Source organism: Psittacula echo (assembly GCF_963264785.1).
Source record: "Psittacula echo genome assembly, chromosome: 5".
Lineage (NCBI taxonomy): Eukaryota > Metazoa > Chordata > Aves > Psittaciformes > Psittacidae > Psittacula > Psittacula echo.
The window spans coordinates 66,442,606-66,463,330 of record NC_137739.1 but is presented as its reverse complement, the minus strand read 5'-3'; the positions used below and the strand labels follow the sequence as shown (position 1 = coordinate 66,463,330).

Sequence of the window (20,725 nt, the reverse complement as noted above, 5' to 3'; positions counted from 1 at the left end):
GAAAGTTTATGTGAAAATCTCTCAAATACAGGTTTTTCTCAAAAAAGCAAATTACATTAGCAAAAAAAAAAAAAAAGGATAAATTATTTTCTGCTGCGCGTTTAACCTCAAAGGCACAAACTCTCCTTCCATAGGAGCAGCGACTTTTTCCACCAGTTTAACTCTGGGGTTCATCAATGTAGGCTTTGTAAGGAATTCCTTTGGGAAAAATTGCAAGAAACATCAAGAGAGGCAGGAATTTTTAATAAAGAATTAGCTGAAGTGTTATTTGGCAGAGCTCAGTGAGCTCAATACACACCCGGCATTGAGCTGTTTATTTTCCTTTTAGAACCTGATGAAGGAGAAGGTTTTTTAAAAATAACATGAAAAGATTCTTTGAGCTTCAGTATTAGAATGGAATATTATCTACAAAATACAGGATTTCATATTACATTAGAAATGACAGCTAACCTTTGTATAGCTTTAGATGTAAAAAATCTGTATTTTTCAGTCAGCTCTGGCAAGTGTTCACCTCCTGTGTTCAGTAAATTCAACCTCCACTTTTACTGAGGATGTGCCGATTATGAATCATAAGAGGTACTTAATTTTGATGCAGTTTTTGTAATTGCTGAATATTGCTACAGAACTATAGCTAAAAACTAAAGCAACTTTTTATCTGATTCAAAGCAAATAAAATGGAGTTGTAGTTTTCTTCAAGCTTTAACAGAGACTGATATTGCAGTTAGTTGCTTAAAAGAGCAGTATGGGCTTCTACCTTATGTTTTAGAAATTTTGCACGGATCATCAGTAACAATGTCACTGTTTCCTAGTAATTAAAAGGCAGAGTTTTTAACTAGCTTGGAAAGAGCCATTATTGCAGTTTCATACTATTGATTTTAAATATCTGAGATCTCTTAAAAAATCTGCCATAATTCATTTGCAATGCTTAAATTTGGTGATGTGTTACAAAACAGGTTTGCTGTTTAAGAAGCAAATGCGTTTGTACAAGTCATACTTACCTGGGGGTTTAAAAGTCTTCTGCCTACCAAGTACGCATGCAAGACAGGTTTTGCCAATAACCTTTTTTGTTGGTTTTTTTTTTTTTTATTTTTTATTCTAAAAGCTACTCTGCTCATAACTGGGAAGTGATCAGCTTTTCTTTCAGTAATGACCCCCCTCTGAGACTGCTTCTGCTCAACATTTTCTGTATAATGAACAAATGAAACACAATCAAAAACAAGGCAGGCGGGGGCCGTGTTGTATATACAAACTCACTACAGGGGGTTTTTTTATATACATATATGTATGTATGTATAAAGTAAAGGTGTGATGCTAAGCTTAGGAAGGAGAATTAAGGACTGTAGGTCTGCAGGCAACAAAGTGTAACTGTAACCTCTGACCATGTACCTTAAGCAAAAGCATCATGAGCTTATCCAGTGTTTTTTCCCAGAGGGGAAGATGGTGAGTGGCTTGGTGCCAGTATATTTGGAGTTAAGCATGGTGTGCAGCAGTAAAAATGGTCTAAAAATAGGTAACTTATTGTATCTATGGGATCTTCTTGCTCTCTGCAATTACTAATTTCTTACAAGATTAAAAAACCAAAAAAGACAAATCCTTCTACTGACATCTGACTGATCATTCAGCCTCAGAGTTCTCTTCCTAGCATTACACATTAGGCCAAGGCTTGTATTATCAAGAGTATGTTCTTGATAGAGATACGTTAATTGTATTGGTAGCTTCCCAGAATCTGTTTCTGGAAACCTAAAACCACAGATGCTGAAGTTTAAATATTTCAACTAAAAAGAAAAAAAATTCCCTCAGACTGTGTCTGCACAAGGTCTTGTTTGATTTGAAAAGTGTTATTGCAACTGTTTGCTTCTATTATTGATGTCTCAGGTAGGTAATTATTCATACACCAGGAAAGCGGTTGTTTTTTGATACGGTCAGAATTTTTGGTAAGCTTAAACTTGGAGAGAAGCAGCAATCAGGGTACAGTCTTGTGTATTTCAATTCTGTCTTACATAGTCACTATCTACCTGTGGCTGTCAAGGCTGTTATAATGAAAAAGGCCATTTCATGTTCAGCAGATTGCTTCTGATATGAAACTTAGAAATTTGAAGGGAAGGGCAACGTTGGAATTTTTCTTTATTTTACACTTTCAGGAGGATTTTACACAGTTTGGCATATATGGTGCTTCACAGCTATTTATTTAATACCAAGTTCTCTGCTGTTATACCCCTGGAGACAACTTGGACTTCTCTGGCTGTTGATTAGCTGGCAAACTTGAACTTTCCCACCTGCTTTATAGTTAAAATACATTCAACTTTAAGCTACAAAGTGGCAAGTCTTCTTTTTACCCTCATTCTTCCAGCTAAAATTCCATAATGAACTGATCTGTGTTCCACTCGCTTCTATTTTTTAAACATAGTAGGAAAATGTTATGAAGAGCTGTGTCTATAGTAGAACCCAGAGTTCTTTTCAGGTAAGTTATAAGTATCCCTTTTCTTCCTGGAGTACTTTTTTTTCTGCATGGAATAAAGGGTGGGATGGGCAGTTCAAGCTTCTAGATGACATCCTGATAGTAAAGAGGAGGCTGAAAAAAGAACTACCACAGATGTTCCTTGAACGCTGTTGAACTATGAGGGACATACTCCGCAAATGCATATGCAAGCAGCTGCAATTATTACCCTGATGTTAGATACTCCCATCCTTTCCATAGGGGTTTTGTATTTTTCCAGCTCAAGGAAAAGTCTTTTAAAGTCGTAACACATTTTCTCAACTGATTCATTTTACCCAGACCGTATGAAGCATTTACATCAGGGAGGTAACTACACTAGCTTTCAGTGCTGAGGTTTATCTGTATTTTAACAGTTAAACCCGCTATGTTAATAAAACAAAACTTCTGAACAATAATCCTGCTCAGTTTCAGTGTTTTCCCCATTCCTTATACTTTAGAAGAATGTAAGAAAGAATTGTAAAGTACGGCTCCATCTTTAATAATATAGACAATCTAACTGCCAGCTTATAAATGTATCTCTTGGTTTTCTACACAGTAGCTGAATTACAAGAATTAGACTTAGTTACAAGTAGCCACTGCAGTTGTTTCTCCCCAGATTTTCATTCATTCCTAGAAAAAAAAAAAAAAAAAAAACTTCGTATGCCAGAAAATATCTCAACTTTACTTGCAGTTTAAAAAATTCTACCCCACTTTACTACTGCAAGAGCAGGAAGGGCATTAACGTGCCCTCAAATACAGTGTGTGCATACTCAGGCAAGTTCCACATTCCCAGGCTAGTGGCCTCTATTCTGCTCTGCTCTGCCTGCTGCAGGATTCAGCAAAAGCCTAATTGAGAACACTGCCATATAGGGAATATAGGAAGATACAGCAGGTACTTCTGTTCTCTGTCCTTCTGGGGCTTGACACAGAGCAGTATCTCTTGGGGGGTTAATCTTTGCAAGAGCTATTGAAAACAATGTAAGTGTTCTGTTGCAGACTGATTAAAAATACCACGTGTTAAGCGACACTGAACTGTACAAATACACCACTACGTCTATCTCCATAACACTTAGCAGCTTAAGAATGTTGAATCATAAATGAGATGTCTGATGTAAGACAAACAAGTTGTTTCAGAAACACATCAACTCCAATATGTTGACCTAATTTTAGATTGCCAAGTCAGAAAGCGTGTACATCTGCTGCTGCTGGATCTTCCACTTCACAACTCCTGGGACTGCGTGGTTACAAAATCCTTACCCTGCACAGTTGTCTGTGTGCACAATTTTTGCTGTATGATGTATTTAGAGATAAACCATTACAAGCAAGAGCAAAACAATGTTATTTTACTTTCCTAATCAAAATTCAACTATATTAAATATGAAGCCGTGTTCTAGATGAGATAATTTTGAAAGGAATGTGTTGTACAAAGTTTAGATGTTATGTCTGTACCAAACATTTAATTCAACAAAGGATTGATTACATCAAAAGTGACTGAATTTGAACAAAAAGTAAACAAAAATGCGTATTGAAGATAGTTTAATGTGTATTTTCTGAATTAGAAATATCACTTTCTTAAATGAATGAGAAGTTCTAGTGTAATGATCTGTTATTCCCCTCCCCATCACTCCATTACATTATTTATACATATAATACAGAGCCAATGGCAGTTGGAAACAACAATATTAAAATAAATGTTTAATAGATACAAAGGATCTTTTCTTCACAACATAGTTTTTCTGGTGTCTGGACACCATTTTTAAAGTAATTCTCTATTAGCATTAAACTATTTAAGTGCAAAACAATTTTGTTTTAAAAATCTATGATTGCAGCATCCATCTTCCTGAATAACATTTTGAAGCCAGAAAGTAATGACTTTCATTTTCCATGAGTGCATTCCAGGCTGTCTTCTAGCCATCTCTGGTTAAAAAAATCAGTGCAAAATAAACAATGGTGAAGTACTAGTTTAACCATTGAACTTACTTGAATTTAAGAAACATACTTTATTTTACATTATATATATATATCTTTTATTTATATATTTATAGAGAGATTAAATTACACTGGACTTGAAAAGTATAAAGAAAACCAAAAATGTTACTATTATTTCCTGCAGCACCAAAGGAAGCTTTCCCCTGCCACGAAAACCCTTCCTTGGGTGCGCAGATTAGCAGTATTAGCTGTAATAAGAACTCATTACATTATTCCTTTGCAAATTACTATGTGATTCACATAATTCCATGTTTACACTCTGCCACATTACAATTTGTGATGCTCTGTGCCTGAAGAACAGCTCCTGGTTCCACTGTCATTACTTCTTGTCCTGCGTTCAGAGGTTTGCTAGCAGTAGTGTGATGGCTATACTACAGTTCCACTTGGAGAATTGGCCTGGTTTTGGGATGACAATAAACCCTGCAAACAAAGCAATTTACATTAATCCAGCAAGAGAACCTGACATTAAGTTTATAAAGTTCTTAGCCTGAAGCTAAAATGAGTACATTTTATTTTTACCACCACTTGCTTACTTTAGACATCAGCACCTTCTTCCCTACAAAAGAATCTAGGCCGCTATTGTATCAGTCAGGCAGCACACAAAAGAGCTCTTGGTAAGTAAGAAAGAAAGCGTGTGCGGTTATGACGCACAGTGACTCTGATCCCAGCATTTGATTTAATCTACCTTGCATTTTGAGTCATTGCGAACTGCAAAATGTTAAAAACCATACACCAGAAAAATAGTCAGTGTTTTATTAGGGTACCAACAAACCAACTTTTTCCAGTATCAACAAGGTTGACATCTAACCTGATACAGGGAAACAGTCTCTGAAATACTACTGAATATTACAAGCTTCAAATAGAAAAATAGATTATCTAACCAAGCAGTTATTCTGGTAATTTTAAGAGAGAATGAAACACTGAGCAAAACTTCAGAAAAGACTCCCCATTACAAGTTAAGTTTGCATTCAGGAAAACTTTTCACCAGCTCGTTCAACAACATCACTGCTTAAATAAAATGAGACTTACTCATTTCAGACGTCACTACCTGACTGCGTGGCACCCCTTGCTATACTGAGGCTGCTGTTCTGCATTAAGACAACTATACCTTACGGTTAGGTATCAATGAATAAATTCCATTTCAGATTTATGTATACTAGCCCCTTTTTAATCATTTACATAAATATAACTGTGTATCAGACTTAATTAGGAAAAGCTTAATATAAAAATAAAATTTAGTCTTCTTGCAAGGTCATGATTGAGTTGTAGCAAGTGCCAGCAGGCTGAGGAGCACAACGGCAGCTAAGCTGGAAGCACACCAGTGAGTATCACTGTGTGACTCTACTATGCAAGCATAGTAAATGCACTTTTAGCAGTTCCTCTCAACAGCTACCAGCTTAGGATCTTACCTCAAAATTAAGATCCTGTGACTCAGATCCATCAAACTAGACAAGCTCAGACAGACAACTGGCATATAACACAGAATTAGCGTACAACTTCAGAACCTACAGGAGCTCTTTCTTGCTTGGATCCAAGAACTGAAAGGTCATAGCTGGGGGAAGAAAACCCTTTCCACAGAAGAGGTGGAAGGAGGGCTGCACTGGCTGGATTCAAGTCATCAAGTTCCTGCTAAAATCATAGCCTGCCCTTTCAAAACACATCTAATCTACTGGCTCAGACACGATGATTCTGGATACATCTGTGGGATTTATAGCAGACTATGTGTATGTGTACACACATTTATATATAATAAATGTATGTGGTGCTTAATTTGGTATCCTCCATAGATCACACCTGCAGGAACCAGAACACTCTATTTTTACTTGTTTACATAGTGGGTATCAGATTCAAACACTTCTGAGGTAGACTGAAGTGGGTTGTTTCTTTAAACTTGTTCGACACTCAGTACAAAGATACTGCATGTTTCACAAGAAGAGAATAGGAAGTTTCATAGCTATTAGTTAAGGTATAGATGGTGAAAAAAAAGGCAGAATTTTGAAGCAAACAAGCTACTGAAGCACTTCTGAAAACGTTTACCAAGAGAATTTTGTTTGAAAGTAATGAAGATGAATCAGAACTCTTTAGTTCATTACTGAACATTCTTCTTAAAGCCAGCATGGGAAACAGTTTCTTACTGGAAGGTCTTTCTTTTCAGAAGATTACATCTCCTAAGCAACTTTAAGTACCCTGGAAAAAGACATCCAAAAGTATTATTTTCAGTCTTTAATAAATCAGTGATCCAAGCTGTACATATGCAAATACATGCTTTCTAAGCACACAAAAAGTACCAGGGATGACATAATATTGGGTCTTTTTCAACAGGTTCATAACCATGCTTTGCAGACAAAGAGAAATACGCACTATTCTACTATCAGATTTACACTGGAACCCAACCAATTGTTGGAAGACAAAATGAAGAGTCCTTCATTTTCCTACAACTCCTCTAAAAATCCTTGCTCTGCATTAATTCTGCAACTGTGAGCAGGCAAGCCAGAGGATCACTAAGTGGAAAGACTGACAACCAGTACCCTTGTGTTACTGCAGACAGGGGAGAGGTCAGAAGTTTTGTATATTCTTCCAAGTACCAAATTTCAGAAGAGACCTCAGATTTCACACAGGAACAGCAAAGTAAGAATTCAGTTTTTAGGCACAGAAATTTTACCAAAGCGATGACTGTTCTCAGTGGGCCCTGAGTAACAAAAAGATTCCGCAGAATTTGCCATTGTATTGCAGCCTTTCAAGCAAGGGCGGTTTAAGAAATCATGTTAGGTGCAACATAGGAAATTTCAGAAAGTCGTATTAGAAGAGCAAAAGAAGGCTCAAGAAGAGTTAAGTTTGATACAGAAGTTACTCTTAAGAATCTGATCTGTTGTACAAAGCATGTGGTACCAGAATAATTGCGTTCTCTGGGAATAATATGATAGATAAGGTTATAAAAAAAAAAAAAAAAAAAACAAACAAAAAAAAACAACCAAAAAAACCACAGAAAGCTCCTACCTGTAAATGAAGAATAAAGAAACTGGGCTGCAATGTTTTCTGTGATGAAACCATCCAGCCTCATCAACGAGGTGGTAAAAGATGGAAGAAAAGCTGCAGTAATTAATAGTGCAACAGCAGAGCTGCACAGTTCAACAACCATGACCGAAAACACCAGAGTTAAGACATAAGCACCACAGATCTCCATGCGGTACAGTGCATCAGCTCAGAGCTGAACAACAAACAGATCATACTGAGAGAACAGCAGAAACAAGAGATTGTTCAAGAAAGTTCTGAAAATAAATGGAGTCTTTTATTAGTGGTGTCATTTTGTAAGCATGTGGGTCTAACCAGGGGGTGGGAAACGGAACAGTGAGGAGACACAAGTCAGAAATTTGCTAAAGCAATCCTCAGAGAGGGCTCTCCAAGTAGGTCCTACATCTTCTGCCACCGTAATGGAATACTCTACAGCTGAAACATGCTGCTTTTGCAGAGGATGGTGTTTTAATCACATCAGTTATCAAAGGGACAGTACTGCATGCAGGCTGTTTCAGTGCTAGTTGCAAGGTCTGTTCCAGGTTTGTCTCTGCATTTTTTGACTTCCCTAAACACTCAGGAGTTGGCATATTCAGTAAAAATAGGCGTGCATGGGTAGGAATGAAAAGCCGTAACAATTACGATCCAAGAGGTCCTTTCCACTGACGGCTGTAGCACTCACAACTGTCCCCTGTCCAGAAAGGCCCACAGCAGTCTTGGGGTTAATCATACTCACAACTGACTGGGGGGGGGGTGGGGTGGGGAGGGGTTGGTGTTTATAGAATTCCACATATGCTTCAGCCAAAGCCTGTTTTTTTTCCCTTTTTTCCCCCCAGAGATCTGAAACAGAAGGTTTCACAACAGAAAATATGAAACATGAGATCAGAACTGCTGTATTTAAAAAAAAAAAAAAAAAAAAAGAAGATACCAGTATGTATTTAAAAAAAAAAAAAAAAAAAAAGGCATCAGTAACTACTGAGTTAATATTTTCTTCATGTAAATTAGAGCAGGATTCACTGGAGCCAAAGATGCAATCATATGCAGTTTCACTAATATAGAAAATGAACGGCAAGTCTGAACACATGAGCAGGAGACGGGAAATGGATGGCAATGTGCTACCTCACAATGCTCCTGGCACACGCTCAGCCTTCGCCCTTCTCCAGCCACACAGCTCAGCTGCTGCTCAGTAACTTGCTGGACTGCTGCCAGAACTCTGCACCTCTTGCCTACTTTCTGTTTAGAAATCAAAAGTAGAAAAATCAACCAACATAAAAAAACCCTGAGGTGTCTCCCAGTTCACTTCACTGATACAATTAAACCAAGTTTTAAAAAAAGGCTGAATTAATCACTGCCCATACAAAACCAGCACTGATTTGTTAAAGCATTTCGGCTATTGCTATTATATGAAATAAGGGGGATTTATTATTGGAAGAATATTCCATATTTATTCCTGTTAATATTCCTGTAAATAAAAATTCCTGTAATTTATTCCTGTCCAGAAGTGTGATATTCCTGAAGTAATCTGAAAAAGTTATCTGGACCTTTATTTGACAGAAGAGCCCACAGTCCAATACAGTATTTGAGCAATAGCAAAATGCCAAAACGGAGTGAGATTTTTCACATTTGTTTAAAATTCTGTAGTCAAATCAGCTGAATTAGTTTTAAGAGTTACATGAACAAAATCTCCAACAGTTTCTTATCCAAACGATTCAGCATTTATTAGCATAAGTCTCTGAACCGCATATACTCACTAAATCAAGATACTAACGTAATGGAGTCATAAAAATCGATTGAGAATGTTCAAAGAAGCACATGCTGAACATTTACATAACATACAAGATAGATTTTGTATGGGATTTAGGGGGATACAGCAAAGCTGATAACTTTACATAGTCTATGTATTCACTAAACAGAGTTTAAGTGTATTATTTGTCTTCTGTTTGCCTTTTTAATTCTTTGTTCTAGTACTGTTACAGGAAAGTATAAATGCTTAAACCATTTGATACTGCTAAAAGCAGGCAGCAGCAGGAGTTTCACTTTCAACTTTTCTGTGTACATGAGAAAGTTTTTCTCCTGAGAGGTGTATCACCATTTTATTCATTGCCAACAAAAAGAAAAATCAAGCCTGCTAGAAAGCCAGCAAACTAATTAAAAATCTGCCTTGTGGCATTAGGCAGGAGTGCTTCAAGACCAGCATAGGACTGGCAAATGGAAGATACACAGATGCAAGAGAAAAAAAGTAAGATGCAACTACGTGAATCAGAATCATAGACTACTGGGTTGGGAGGGACCTCAAGAATCATCTGGTCCAACTTTCTAGGCAAAGTACGACCTAGACAAGATAGCCCAGCACCCTGCCCAGCATAATCTTGGAACTGTCCAATGCTGGGGAATCCACCATTTCCCCAGGGAGATTATTCCAGTGGTGGATTGTTCTCACTGCAAAAAATTTTCTCTAGTGTGCTGGGAAAAGCAGAAAAGGCTTTTGCCAGCAGAAACCTGATCTGGCTCGAGCAATAGAACCTTAAGCTTAATTTCAGTAGTAAGAGCTCACATACTTAAAGGTTTCTCCAGCTTCCTCAAATACAAAAGCCACTAAGATTTAAAATTTTCAGATTAGAAAAGAATGAAATTGAACTAAATCAGGGAAAATATCAGGGAAAAGCATATGACTTAAAGCAACACCATTTGGGTTAGTTGTAAAATAAGTGTGGTCTTAGCAGGAGAAGAAATGAGCCAAATGAATTTGGTAAGGTTGATGAGCACCTACCAAAAACCCAACTTCAAAACCCAGAAAATAATGTGAACATATAAGTTATTTCCTCAAGATTTTTGAGCAATTTTATTAAAGACACACAAGAAAACTTTCATGTTCCAAGGCATCTTTTGCCAAAGTATCTTCTACAACCACAGAACTTATGGAAGATAGTTTCATTTCATCCTTGCATTGACTGCTGAGAAACTAGTTTGACCAACCAGTTCTTGCATCATTTGATGTAACTGGATGTTCCCAGAAGCTATCAGGATGGATTTCATTTTGTTCCTCTATTGGTACTTGTTCTTTATACCTGTATGTTTTTATATATGTATCTGTATGTGTGTATGTATACACACACATATATATGTATATATATACACATATACACATATATGTGTATATACACACATATACACATATATGTGTATATACACATATATGTGTATATACACACATGCAGATATATACACACACCATCACAGTGGTCAGTCAATACCTTCTGAAGTACCAGAAAGTTCTTCAGTTCACGTAAGAAAGATCGATTTCCTCAGCTTTATTCTACAGAGCATTTTTGCTTAACAGATGAACTGAGTCCTACCTCATTTAGTCTCGGCCCAAAGTAGCTAACTGCTTCTCAACAGTTAACTGAAATTTCTCAAAAGTGCCTTTGAAACACTTTAGTAAGTGTAATTTCTTTGATCAGTTAACACAGAACCACAGCTGCAAGGGTGATGCAATCCCCAGTCCACTCAGATGGAAGGGGAATGTCTTAAGTCTTCATCTAAACTGGTTCCAAGAAATTTTGCAGCCAGAGTTTTGGACTGGTTTATAGTTTTAGTTGAGATGAGCTTAGTTCTAGACTAGCCACAGCTTTTCTAGACAGAAACATCTGAATCTTCTGAGTCAGCCATACCCGCAGGGCTGTAAATTCAGCATTCATTAGGTAAATATCAAGATCCAAGGCTGGAATAAAAAACATACCCTGCACCAAAGTCCACAGAGGAAAGAGCTCCTGTAGAGTCCTAGAATAAACAACACTCTGCCCCAGCTCCTATTTGACAGGTAGGCAAAGAGGATCTAAATATGTCTGTGTTTAACTGAATCTGAGTTTAAACCAGCTTGACAAGTCGTTTGGTAAGTATTCTATTTCATGTTACTCTAGTCCTAAAAAAACATAAGTATCATGAGACATGACCTCATCAGCAAGATTTAAACATCAAAACATACACATCATCTTGAGATGAAGTGAAATATTTACTCAGAACAGGTTACAGGATGCGATTATTTTCTTACTTTAAATATGGCAAGTTAACAGCTTTCATTGTGGCCATTTGTTAAGCACGTTATGTTAAGCATAAGACCACCTAAGGACTGCAAGATAAATTAAAACTCAAATGTGGAAAGGACTATTGAAAGTTATCTACATTTACAGTTCAATCACACATTTTTATTTAACATCAGTATACAGAGGACAACCCCAGCAAGTTATTTTGTAATGTCAAGTATTTAGTAAAGTTCTTCAGCTGTAACAATGACAATAGAACAGCTAAAAATAAGCAGTATGAAACAAACATGATCTTCTTAAAATTATAAATATACCAACAATACTTCTTAAAGCTTAATTATTGCAACAGTTAAATTAACAATAGTTCATGTTAGAAAGGCTCTATGAAATTTATTCAAGTTGTCAAGAAATTAGATGGAAGTGTAAAAAGGAAATACATACGAATTTTACTTCTGATTTTCACTAAAGGTAGTCAATACAATTTTGTACAGTATCACCTAACATGTCAATCTTTAACAAACTCCAGTATACAGAATTCATAAAATGCAGAAAAAATATTGTTTAATCTTTACACGTAAATTGACAGTAAATTAACTGACATAAATTTTATTACTGTAACATAAGCAGGCCAGCATTTTAAATATTAATTTAGTGGCTTTATGTTGTTAAAGGGGCAGATGTATACAGTCATTCCAAGTACATATTTTGAGAGGTGATAATTCAGAACATGGGTTTTCTAAAAAGTGTTTAGTAAAAGTAATGTTATTTCCTAATCCAGACATCCTCATCATAAAACCTTTACAGGGTTATGATCTCTCCTAGCTGTATTCGAGCCACTAGTCACACCTCCTCACACACGCACAAACACACATACCTTGCTATAAGTATCACACCAGTGTTCTAGGTTTAAATTCACCCTGACAATGCAGGTATGCTATGTGCAACTTCGCTATTATGCACATTACAGAAAGCTTCAAATTTTAGCATGGTAACCTGAAGTCATATAGCTGTGTTTCAGTTTTACTATAATCATCCCTGAAGTTTATACAGATACCGTATCACGTTGAAAGAAATCTATTTGATAGTACTTAAATACCAGCAATTGAACTTCAATTGTAATGATGAAATGCTCCTTTCCACTGAGGAAGAATTAGTATGTATAGCTGCTCATCTCACTCAAATATAGTACATGAATGTTTAAGTACTTTCACTAAAACAGAAGTCATACTAAAACATGATACTGTACTACAGTTGTAGTTAACTAGAAAATTCAAGGATGTTATAATTTAAGTCTAAGCTCTCCTGTACAATAAATCAAATAAATAAATTCCATGTGCATTTGTTTTACAGAACGGTAGCATGTTTGTCTTGCCAGGTTATACACTGCCATTTCACCTGTTAATTCTCTGGCCAATCTTACCTTGAGCTTTCTTACAAAGGAAACTCATCAGCAAGTTTGACTTAGATAACATGGAGTCATTGTACAAGATGATCAATAGTTAATTCTGAAGTCAAACACAGGAATCGCATAGATAGTGCCTCTGACCGCTAAGTTCAGAGAAAGCTTGTTTTGCATATCCAGGTACCACTTTGGTTTTTTTCAGTAGTTCTGTGGGTTGTTTTTGAGTGGGGTTTTTTGTTTTTAATTGCTTCTGCAAGTCCTGTAACTCAGTTTGAAATAGCTATAAAGATAGCACATGAAGTTTACCTTGGTTCCTTTAAAATTACTTTTCTGTGTTTTCAAATGAATACAACACTTCTATAATCCCATTTACAGTTCTCAGCAGGGACTAGGAAAGATGGGGGGGAAGAGGCAACAGCTAATTGTTACCATGTTGAGAAGAAAGTTCTTACTCTTGCTAAGGCAATCTATTTTTCTCACCACCCTGAACCTTCTTCCATAGACACAGGCTAACAAAATCAAGAGTAAAAATTGGAACTAATGAACCCTGAGCCTCATTCACCTTGTTTCTAATTGAATTTTGCTATTCACTTCACCTCACTCTGAGTGGGCGTTAGTACAGCAGTTCTGGAAGTGCAGTGCAAGAATGGTATATCCAGTGAGGAAGCTCAAGGTATGATTATGTATACACAAAGGTAGCAATTTAGAAAGTTTATAAACCAACTGTCAGGCCCCTCTGTAAGGGCTGTACAGCCTAATAAATATCATGACATCTGAAGAGACATTTATTTCTCCCCCTTCACCTCCCCACTAAGGGCAGCACCAGCCCAACCAGAAAAAAGAAGAGAACTTGTCATACACTGTCCAATTATCCAGCACATCTTTTGATGGCTATTCAAAATGAGAGAAAAAGGTAGCGCTGGCTCAATGGAAATTATGTTGGACACTGCAAGCCTGCTTCAGTTTTCCATCCAATTCTTTCTTTAGACTGGCAGTGGCATGAATTTAATGAAGGCCTTCAGAGGCAATGATGGAAGAAGCAGCAAGATTCAGAGGCTTTCACTCTAGAGTTGGCAGACAAAAAAGTGATGGAGTTTCAAGATCACTTGGGGACCCACATTTCAAAAGGAAGACTAGAAATAGCAGCTTTAAACCCCAGAGTAAAGGGACAGACTAGGATAAAACAGCTGGCAAAATGGAAATGATGGCATATAACCCAGTAAGAAAGACATTACCATGAGTGTTTTATACTTCAACAACTTTCATTAAATAAAATTATTAAGTGCTTTCCCATAAACAAAAAGGATGCTCATAAAGTCCTTCTGGCACAAATATTTTCCTATCGAAGCCCTGTAAACATGCCACCAAAGTTTAGTTTTTACCAGCAGAGTGAGCTCACTAGAAATGCAAGTGAAATCAGAAAAACAAATTCATTTCCAAAATTTCTAAGTAAATACTTCCTAAACAATATGGCATTTACATCAGTGTGCAATATATTAATTTTGAAAGTGATAACTTCAGCATGAAAATTACTTACCTGTAATTAAAGTTTTCCACATTGGCCAATACATAAATCCTGATTTTTGGTACTGCATACTTTATCTCTGAAATATTTGAAATGTCATATTCCAAATCAAAGTCAATACACAAAAATATTTAAGTTATACCCAGCCTAACGAAACCCACCTCAGCCACTGGAAGTAATTTAACAGTGTAGTGTTTAGCAGTATGTAAAGGAGTTTCAGAACAAAAGGACAATATAGGGCACACTAGAAATCTGAGGCAGTGCTGTACGTTTATAAAGTTAATTCATGAGACGTGAATTGCACCAAGTCACAGAAGTGATAACTGCTTTAGCATCTGCATTCAGGACAAACATTTTAAACAGCTCACTGTTTTGGGGGGTGCTCTTTTTTTTTTTTTTTTGTAATTAAATTAATGCTGGCTCTGTAGTTCTGAGGCAAAAAATCATTTTAGGTAACGATTCTCCCCTTCTCCCCAGAAAAGGGCTTACAACTTTTAGGTTTAGATTCAGCCTTCAACTATGCATTAAGATGCAGAGCAGACATAGCTCTCTGGGCATACCTGTGTTGTGACAAATTTGATAACATCTCAAAGATAATTACATTATACAAACAGGTTTAAGAAAAATTACCAACTTTTACTTAAAAGTTTCTATCAATGAAGATGTGGTATATAAATATATACAGTACCTCCACTTCAAAAGTCAGATTTATGAACCAAATGGTTAAAAGCTTTATGAACCTGATGAACAGCAGATTTTCATTTAGGCTGCCCAACATGGCTATTAGCAGATTACTTAATTTTCTTCAGGTGATAACCTACATTTTCACAAAAATAACCGTCTTTTTTGCTAGATCAACTCCAGTGATGTTTTCATAGCTGTATTCTTTTAAAATGTTGCTGGCAAAAAGAGCTACTGTAGCACAAAGTACTTTTTAACAAAATAATCACCATGTTTAGCTTCATTCAAAATTTAGCTTGCTATGGATTGGACAGAAGAAAAATGAAGTTTTATCTGTGTTCAAGCACATTAACAACAAGATTTAAAACTAGTAATGTATCTTAATGAAGGTTCAACTGATAGAACAGGTGCCATCAAAAACCACGAGCTTGTTGATGATCAAACTGCCTAACAAAACCGACAGTAATGTAACACTGAAACTACTCAGAAAGCTGGCATGGTTTTCCCTAACTTAACAAATACATAAATCAAGACCTGGCTAAAATTAGAGCTCTTTGATTATACTGAGTCACAATTTCAAGAGCATAAGCTACAGTCAGTAAAGGGCTAGCAAACTGGTGCATAAAATGACTGATGTTTTAATAAGAAGTGATTTTACATTAAAGGCAGGCCACCACAGAAGAGGATAGAGGAATAAAACACTGGTTTTAATTTGTCTCAGAGGCTCATATTTCTCATTAGACTTAAAAGCCACAGCTTTTCACAAGCTACTCTCACTAGAAGTGTTGTATTTTGTGGAAAACATTAGAAGGATTATCATTTTAGTGATGGACAGGTTTTACTTCAATCTTCGCATAAATAGCTTTCACCATATTGTCGTTATGCTTAAGTATAAGAACACTAATCAATAGTTTAGATGCACAGTATTTATTTCTTCTGCTGGAAGGCAACTATACTTAATTGTATCCAAGACACTTCAAATCATTCAGAAATATGGCATGCAGTATCCAAAAGTATGGCTCTGAGGATTTTTTTTTTTTTTTACATTAAGCATAAAGAAATTTTATAGTCAACATTCATTTATATTTCAAGAAAACTACCTATTCAGAGTTCTAGTTCTTTGATGCAGCATTAAGGATTAAAACTTACCACTTTACCAGGCCTTGCCCATGTGCAAATAAATCCCTCCTGACAAGCAGTGACTATACAGTCTTCAAGAAAAATTAACACAGTCAGTCTTTCATGTGCTATCTTTTTACAGATAAGAGGCTCTAACAAGGGAACATCTTCCATTCGGGGACAGAGAGGTGTTCCCAAAGTTTTAGCTGGGTCCGTTTTGGTTTTAGTAACTAGGTTCAGTTTGTCACTGCTCTTGCTAGATATATGTCCCATGCTATGATTTCTCTTGTGATCTTTTTCATGGTGTCTTTCCTTCCGATCGTGTAGCGATAAGGTTGCAAATTTACTAACGCCAGAAGCAATGGCACCATCCATGACACTGCTTTTACTGCCAGCATTTGAGACTGCAGAGTGTGGAAGGCTGTTTGACCGTGGAAGAGGAGGGGGTACAGAGTTTCCAGGTGTTGTGATACTGTTTCCATTACTTCCTGGGTTAGTTCCACCACTTCCAGCAGGTGGACTTGTGGCATTCATGACATTTGTATGTGTCCTTGCTCTTGAGAGAGGTTGGTGGGGGAAGAGGATATCTTCTGTAAGATCCCACAAACAGAGCTGTGTGTCCTGGCCTACGGAACCAAATCTATACGTAACACTTACTGGACGACTGTCTGTAGAGTTCCTTTTGGATAGCCTAGATTGAGTACTATTTGCTCGATCTCTGCCAAAATGAAGGTCTTGGAAATCCTCATCACTTCCACTAAATTCCATCGGGTCACTCTCTTCTACACTAGTGGTATATGGATCAAACGCAACAACACTGACCCATGACTTATGTCCGTGGCCTCTCGCTATTACTCGACAGTCCACAAAAGACCATACTGTTACTAAGTCATCCTCTCCACCTGTCACTATGTATTTCCCATCAGGACTCCAACACACGCACAGCAGTCCTCCGAAGTAGCTTTTCATTGTACCATGCAATTCCACTGAATCAAAGTTAAACACACGAAGAAAACCATCCTGGCTCACACACGCCAAGAACTTCCCATCTGGGGAAAAGGCAAATTCATTCAGGGCACCCTCACCTACTGTCCATTTAAGCAGAGGGTTTCTTGTAGATTTACTCTTGCAAGTGTGAACTGCAAAACTTTCTCCTTGTTTAAGTAGCTGGTAGTGCGGGACTGTGGTACCACAAGTGTGCTCCACGTTATACAAGTACATATTGCCACTGGAATGAGCTACTAGGAAAAGGCTTTCCGAACCTGGTACCCATTTTACACAGGTTACTCTGGACTTGTCTATTAGTCTCTGTGAAAAACAAAGAAGATACACATCAGAAAGTCTGAAAATTAAAGTTTTAATGATTAACTGTAAATCTCAGCTTGGGGAGGGAGTTGGATGGGGAACAATACTTAAGTGAACTCAACTTTCTAAGAGGGATTTATGTTACTGCATTTGCCAAAACTTATGTTATCAGGCAGTAACAGGAAATTATTTTTAGATAAAGTGCTACCAAAGGTTATTATTATGGTCCAGTCACATTCCACAAAGAACAAACTTCAATCAAGCCAATCTGTTGTTATGAATCTAAAGGCAGTGTTCTTAGCTTTATTTCTCACTGTGTAGGTTGAAGAGCTTGAAAAAGAAACAACCAAGAAAACACAGATTTAGCTAAAGGGAAAAAAAGGCAGTTACTCATCTATACTACATAGGTTACAAATCAATAACAGTAAGTTCAAACTCTGGTTTTACCTGAAATCACAAATAAGATCCATCCTCTGAAGAAGAAATTAAAAAAAGGAAGCTTTAGGAGCCTTTACCAGGTTTTACTGATTCAGGGAGGAAAAGCTACAGATACATTCACCCTGTTATCAAGTGGCTGGAAAGTTAGTAACTAAATGCACAAGGTTCAGTGAGTGAATTGAAAAAGCACCACATACTCTTCACCTGGGAATCCCCACCCTCCAATTACTTTTCTTTCATTAGCCAAGGACCACTCAGTTACCACCTTAAGAAGTTGCTTTCTAATACAGTCTACCATTGCAAAAGAATGAACACACACATTAAACAAGCATTCCTGATCACAATATCTTCAATTCTGTAAGAACTGAAAGATAAAGTCTGACTCCTTAAATTTGCTAGTGTAGCTCTGGTGGGATTCTAAAACATACCAAGTTGGCCATAGCATGACTCAAATGCCACTTGGAGACAAGTAATTCTTTACATGCACACTGAAAATTTGCATTTGACATAGACTGATAACAGGCTGAAAGAAAAGGTGAGCTACACTAATGGCAAGAATGCAAAGACAGAGCCTAAGGAAATACCAGGACAAGTTACAAAAATGTTAAACAAACAAACAAAAACAAAAAACAAGGAAAAAAACACCAAAGAAGAAAAACAAACAAAACAAAAAACCTACACCAAAACAACCCTAAACTCGCTATGCTGTTTATCACAAAAACAAACCCCAACAAACCAAAAAACCCCAACCAAACAAAACCCAAACTAATGGATAATGCATTGCCTGTTATCCATTCTGGGCCTGTACCTAACACTGGAAAGCAGCATCTGATCATTTTAGATCATACTTTTGCAGCTCAGTGTTAAGACCAGGAAGCTTCTCTCCTCATTAGTTAAATTAGCCATTTTGTACTTGGGAGCTGAGGTATGTAATAATCTGTGCTCTTCCTCAAATGCAGTAACTTCAGAACAACACATTCTTAGCTTCTGTTGTGATATTTTAGGTAGTTTGTCATGTGTTCATTGATATTTACTATTCATGTTTTAGTAATGATGGTATCAAGTATTAGATAGTTACCTGGTACATACCAAGAGAATACAGTCAGGGAACACCAGCCCAGCTGGCTTGCTATAAGTGAAAGTCTTCTCATAATGAAACTATCGCTAACACGGCAACACAGCACAATTTCTTGCTCTCCTGTACTAAAGTAGCTCAACCTGACATACACCCTCTACTCTTAAGAGCAGTTGCTCAACTTTTATACTAGAAATGACATTTTAAGTCCATAATCATGTTCAGCTACACAATCTTAAATACTGTACAGGAATCCTGGAAGCCTGATCTTTACTTCAAGGAGAACATGAACAAAACAGAAGATTGCCATCTGCAATGAGAACAGATTAGCTCAAGGAGACAAGATGCAGAGAGACTTTAAGGTGATATGTAGCAACTGACTACACACAACTCATTCTTTTCTCAACTAGCAGAGCTTTAAATTCAGCAAGATGATAAAACCTCTAAATTTAGCACTTCCTGAAGTTTTAAAAGCGTACAGCTGGGCTCAGGCACTTCTGCAGCACAGTGGAACAAGACCTGAAGTCAGTATGACCAACAGCTGTGTTACAAAAATGGACTGAAAGCAATACAAAGCAATCAGGGAGGTAACTGGGATAAGGAGCTTATGTCCAGTTTGGTGAAGGAATAATAAATGAAGGAGCTTCAGTTACAAGTCGGAAAGACAAGGCAAGCCAAGATTATCCTGGTAGCCATGTTTTGCACAAGCCTGAAGGGACAAAACTATAAGCATAGGCCACAAGGAGTGAAAAAACTGAGACAATCAAGAATGTGCATTAAGGTCTGACAAAGAGCTTTGGCAACACAGGTATAGGAAAAGTTTATTAGGAAATAAAAATGCAACTTAAGATTTTAGTTATAATAAACAGAGTACGATGAAAGAATCATAATTCAATTTGCTAACTTGAGAAGAAACAACCACCATGTGAAAACAACTGAATCTGTGAGGCATACTTGGCTGGTTTTGGAAATAAGAAAACGCCACTAATTAAATTCTGACACAGCTAGAAGGAATACTGCTGCTGTTACAGACTGATCTAGGTAGGCAGCCACAAGCTTTATAGTAGCACTTATATCAGCCTTTCAAGTCCCCATGGTCTTCTATATCAACAGAATTAAAAGAGTAACAAGTTAATGCTGTATTAAAGTCTTTGCATTTTAAGTTCAATATAACTTTCTGTGTCATAACAGGTAAAGTTATTTCACATATCACATACGATTAAGCGCTATCCTGATTGCTTTACCACAGGTGATAGTCAAAAGACAGCTTTGGGCTACCTGAATCACCAAATTACTAACAGGCCAGGTAGTGAATTCTATTACCTCTAGCATTCATGCTAAATCTGTCAAAATATATGAACCCTTGTTTAGACCACCTTCTGCCTATGAAGACATGTTTATTCTCAAACACTCAACCCAACAGCCACGTTCATCTTGAAGCAAACTGGCTCCAACTCAGTGCTCACTAACCTTTCTCTGAAATGGCTTTTAGCTACAAGCCCAAACTTCCAAACACTTCCAGGCCAAACTTCAATACTGTAACTCACAGATCAAAAATACAGAGTTTTAGAATTGGTTCTATCTGCACATAACATCACTGCAGAAAACAAGAATTTGTTATTTAACTCTAGCCTACTCTGCACGTAGTTTTGGTAGCACT

General features: G+C 37.0%; 1 protein-coding gene across 10 annotated transcripts in view; it reads right to left on the bottom strand.

Moving 5' to 3' along the window:
• Positions 1-13: 13 nt before the first annotated feature.
• The window catches only part of WDR20 (WD repeat domain 20), a 52,968-nt gene continuing 32,256 nt past the window's right edge, over positions 14-20,725 (bottom strand). For 2 of the 10 annotated variants that reach the window (XM_080617515.1, XM_080617517.1), the window contains 2 exons: positions 16,278-17,555; positions 14-4,885 (listed from right to left, as the gene is read on the bottom strand). In XM_080617515.1, the coding sequence (XP_080473641.1) occupies positions 4,832-4,885; positions 16,278-17,555 (1,332 nt within the window). In that variant the 3' untranslated portion in view covers positions 14-4,831. The other 8 variants (XR_013956797.1, XR_013956798.1, XR_013956799.1 and 5 more) reach the window with 8 other exon arrangements.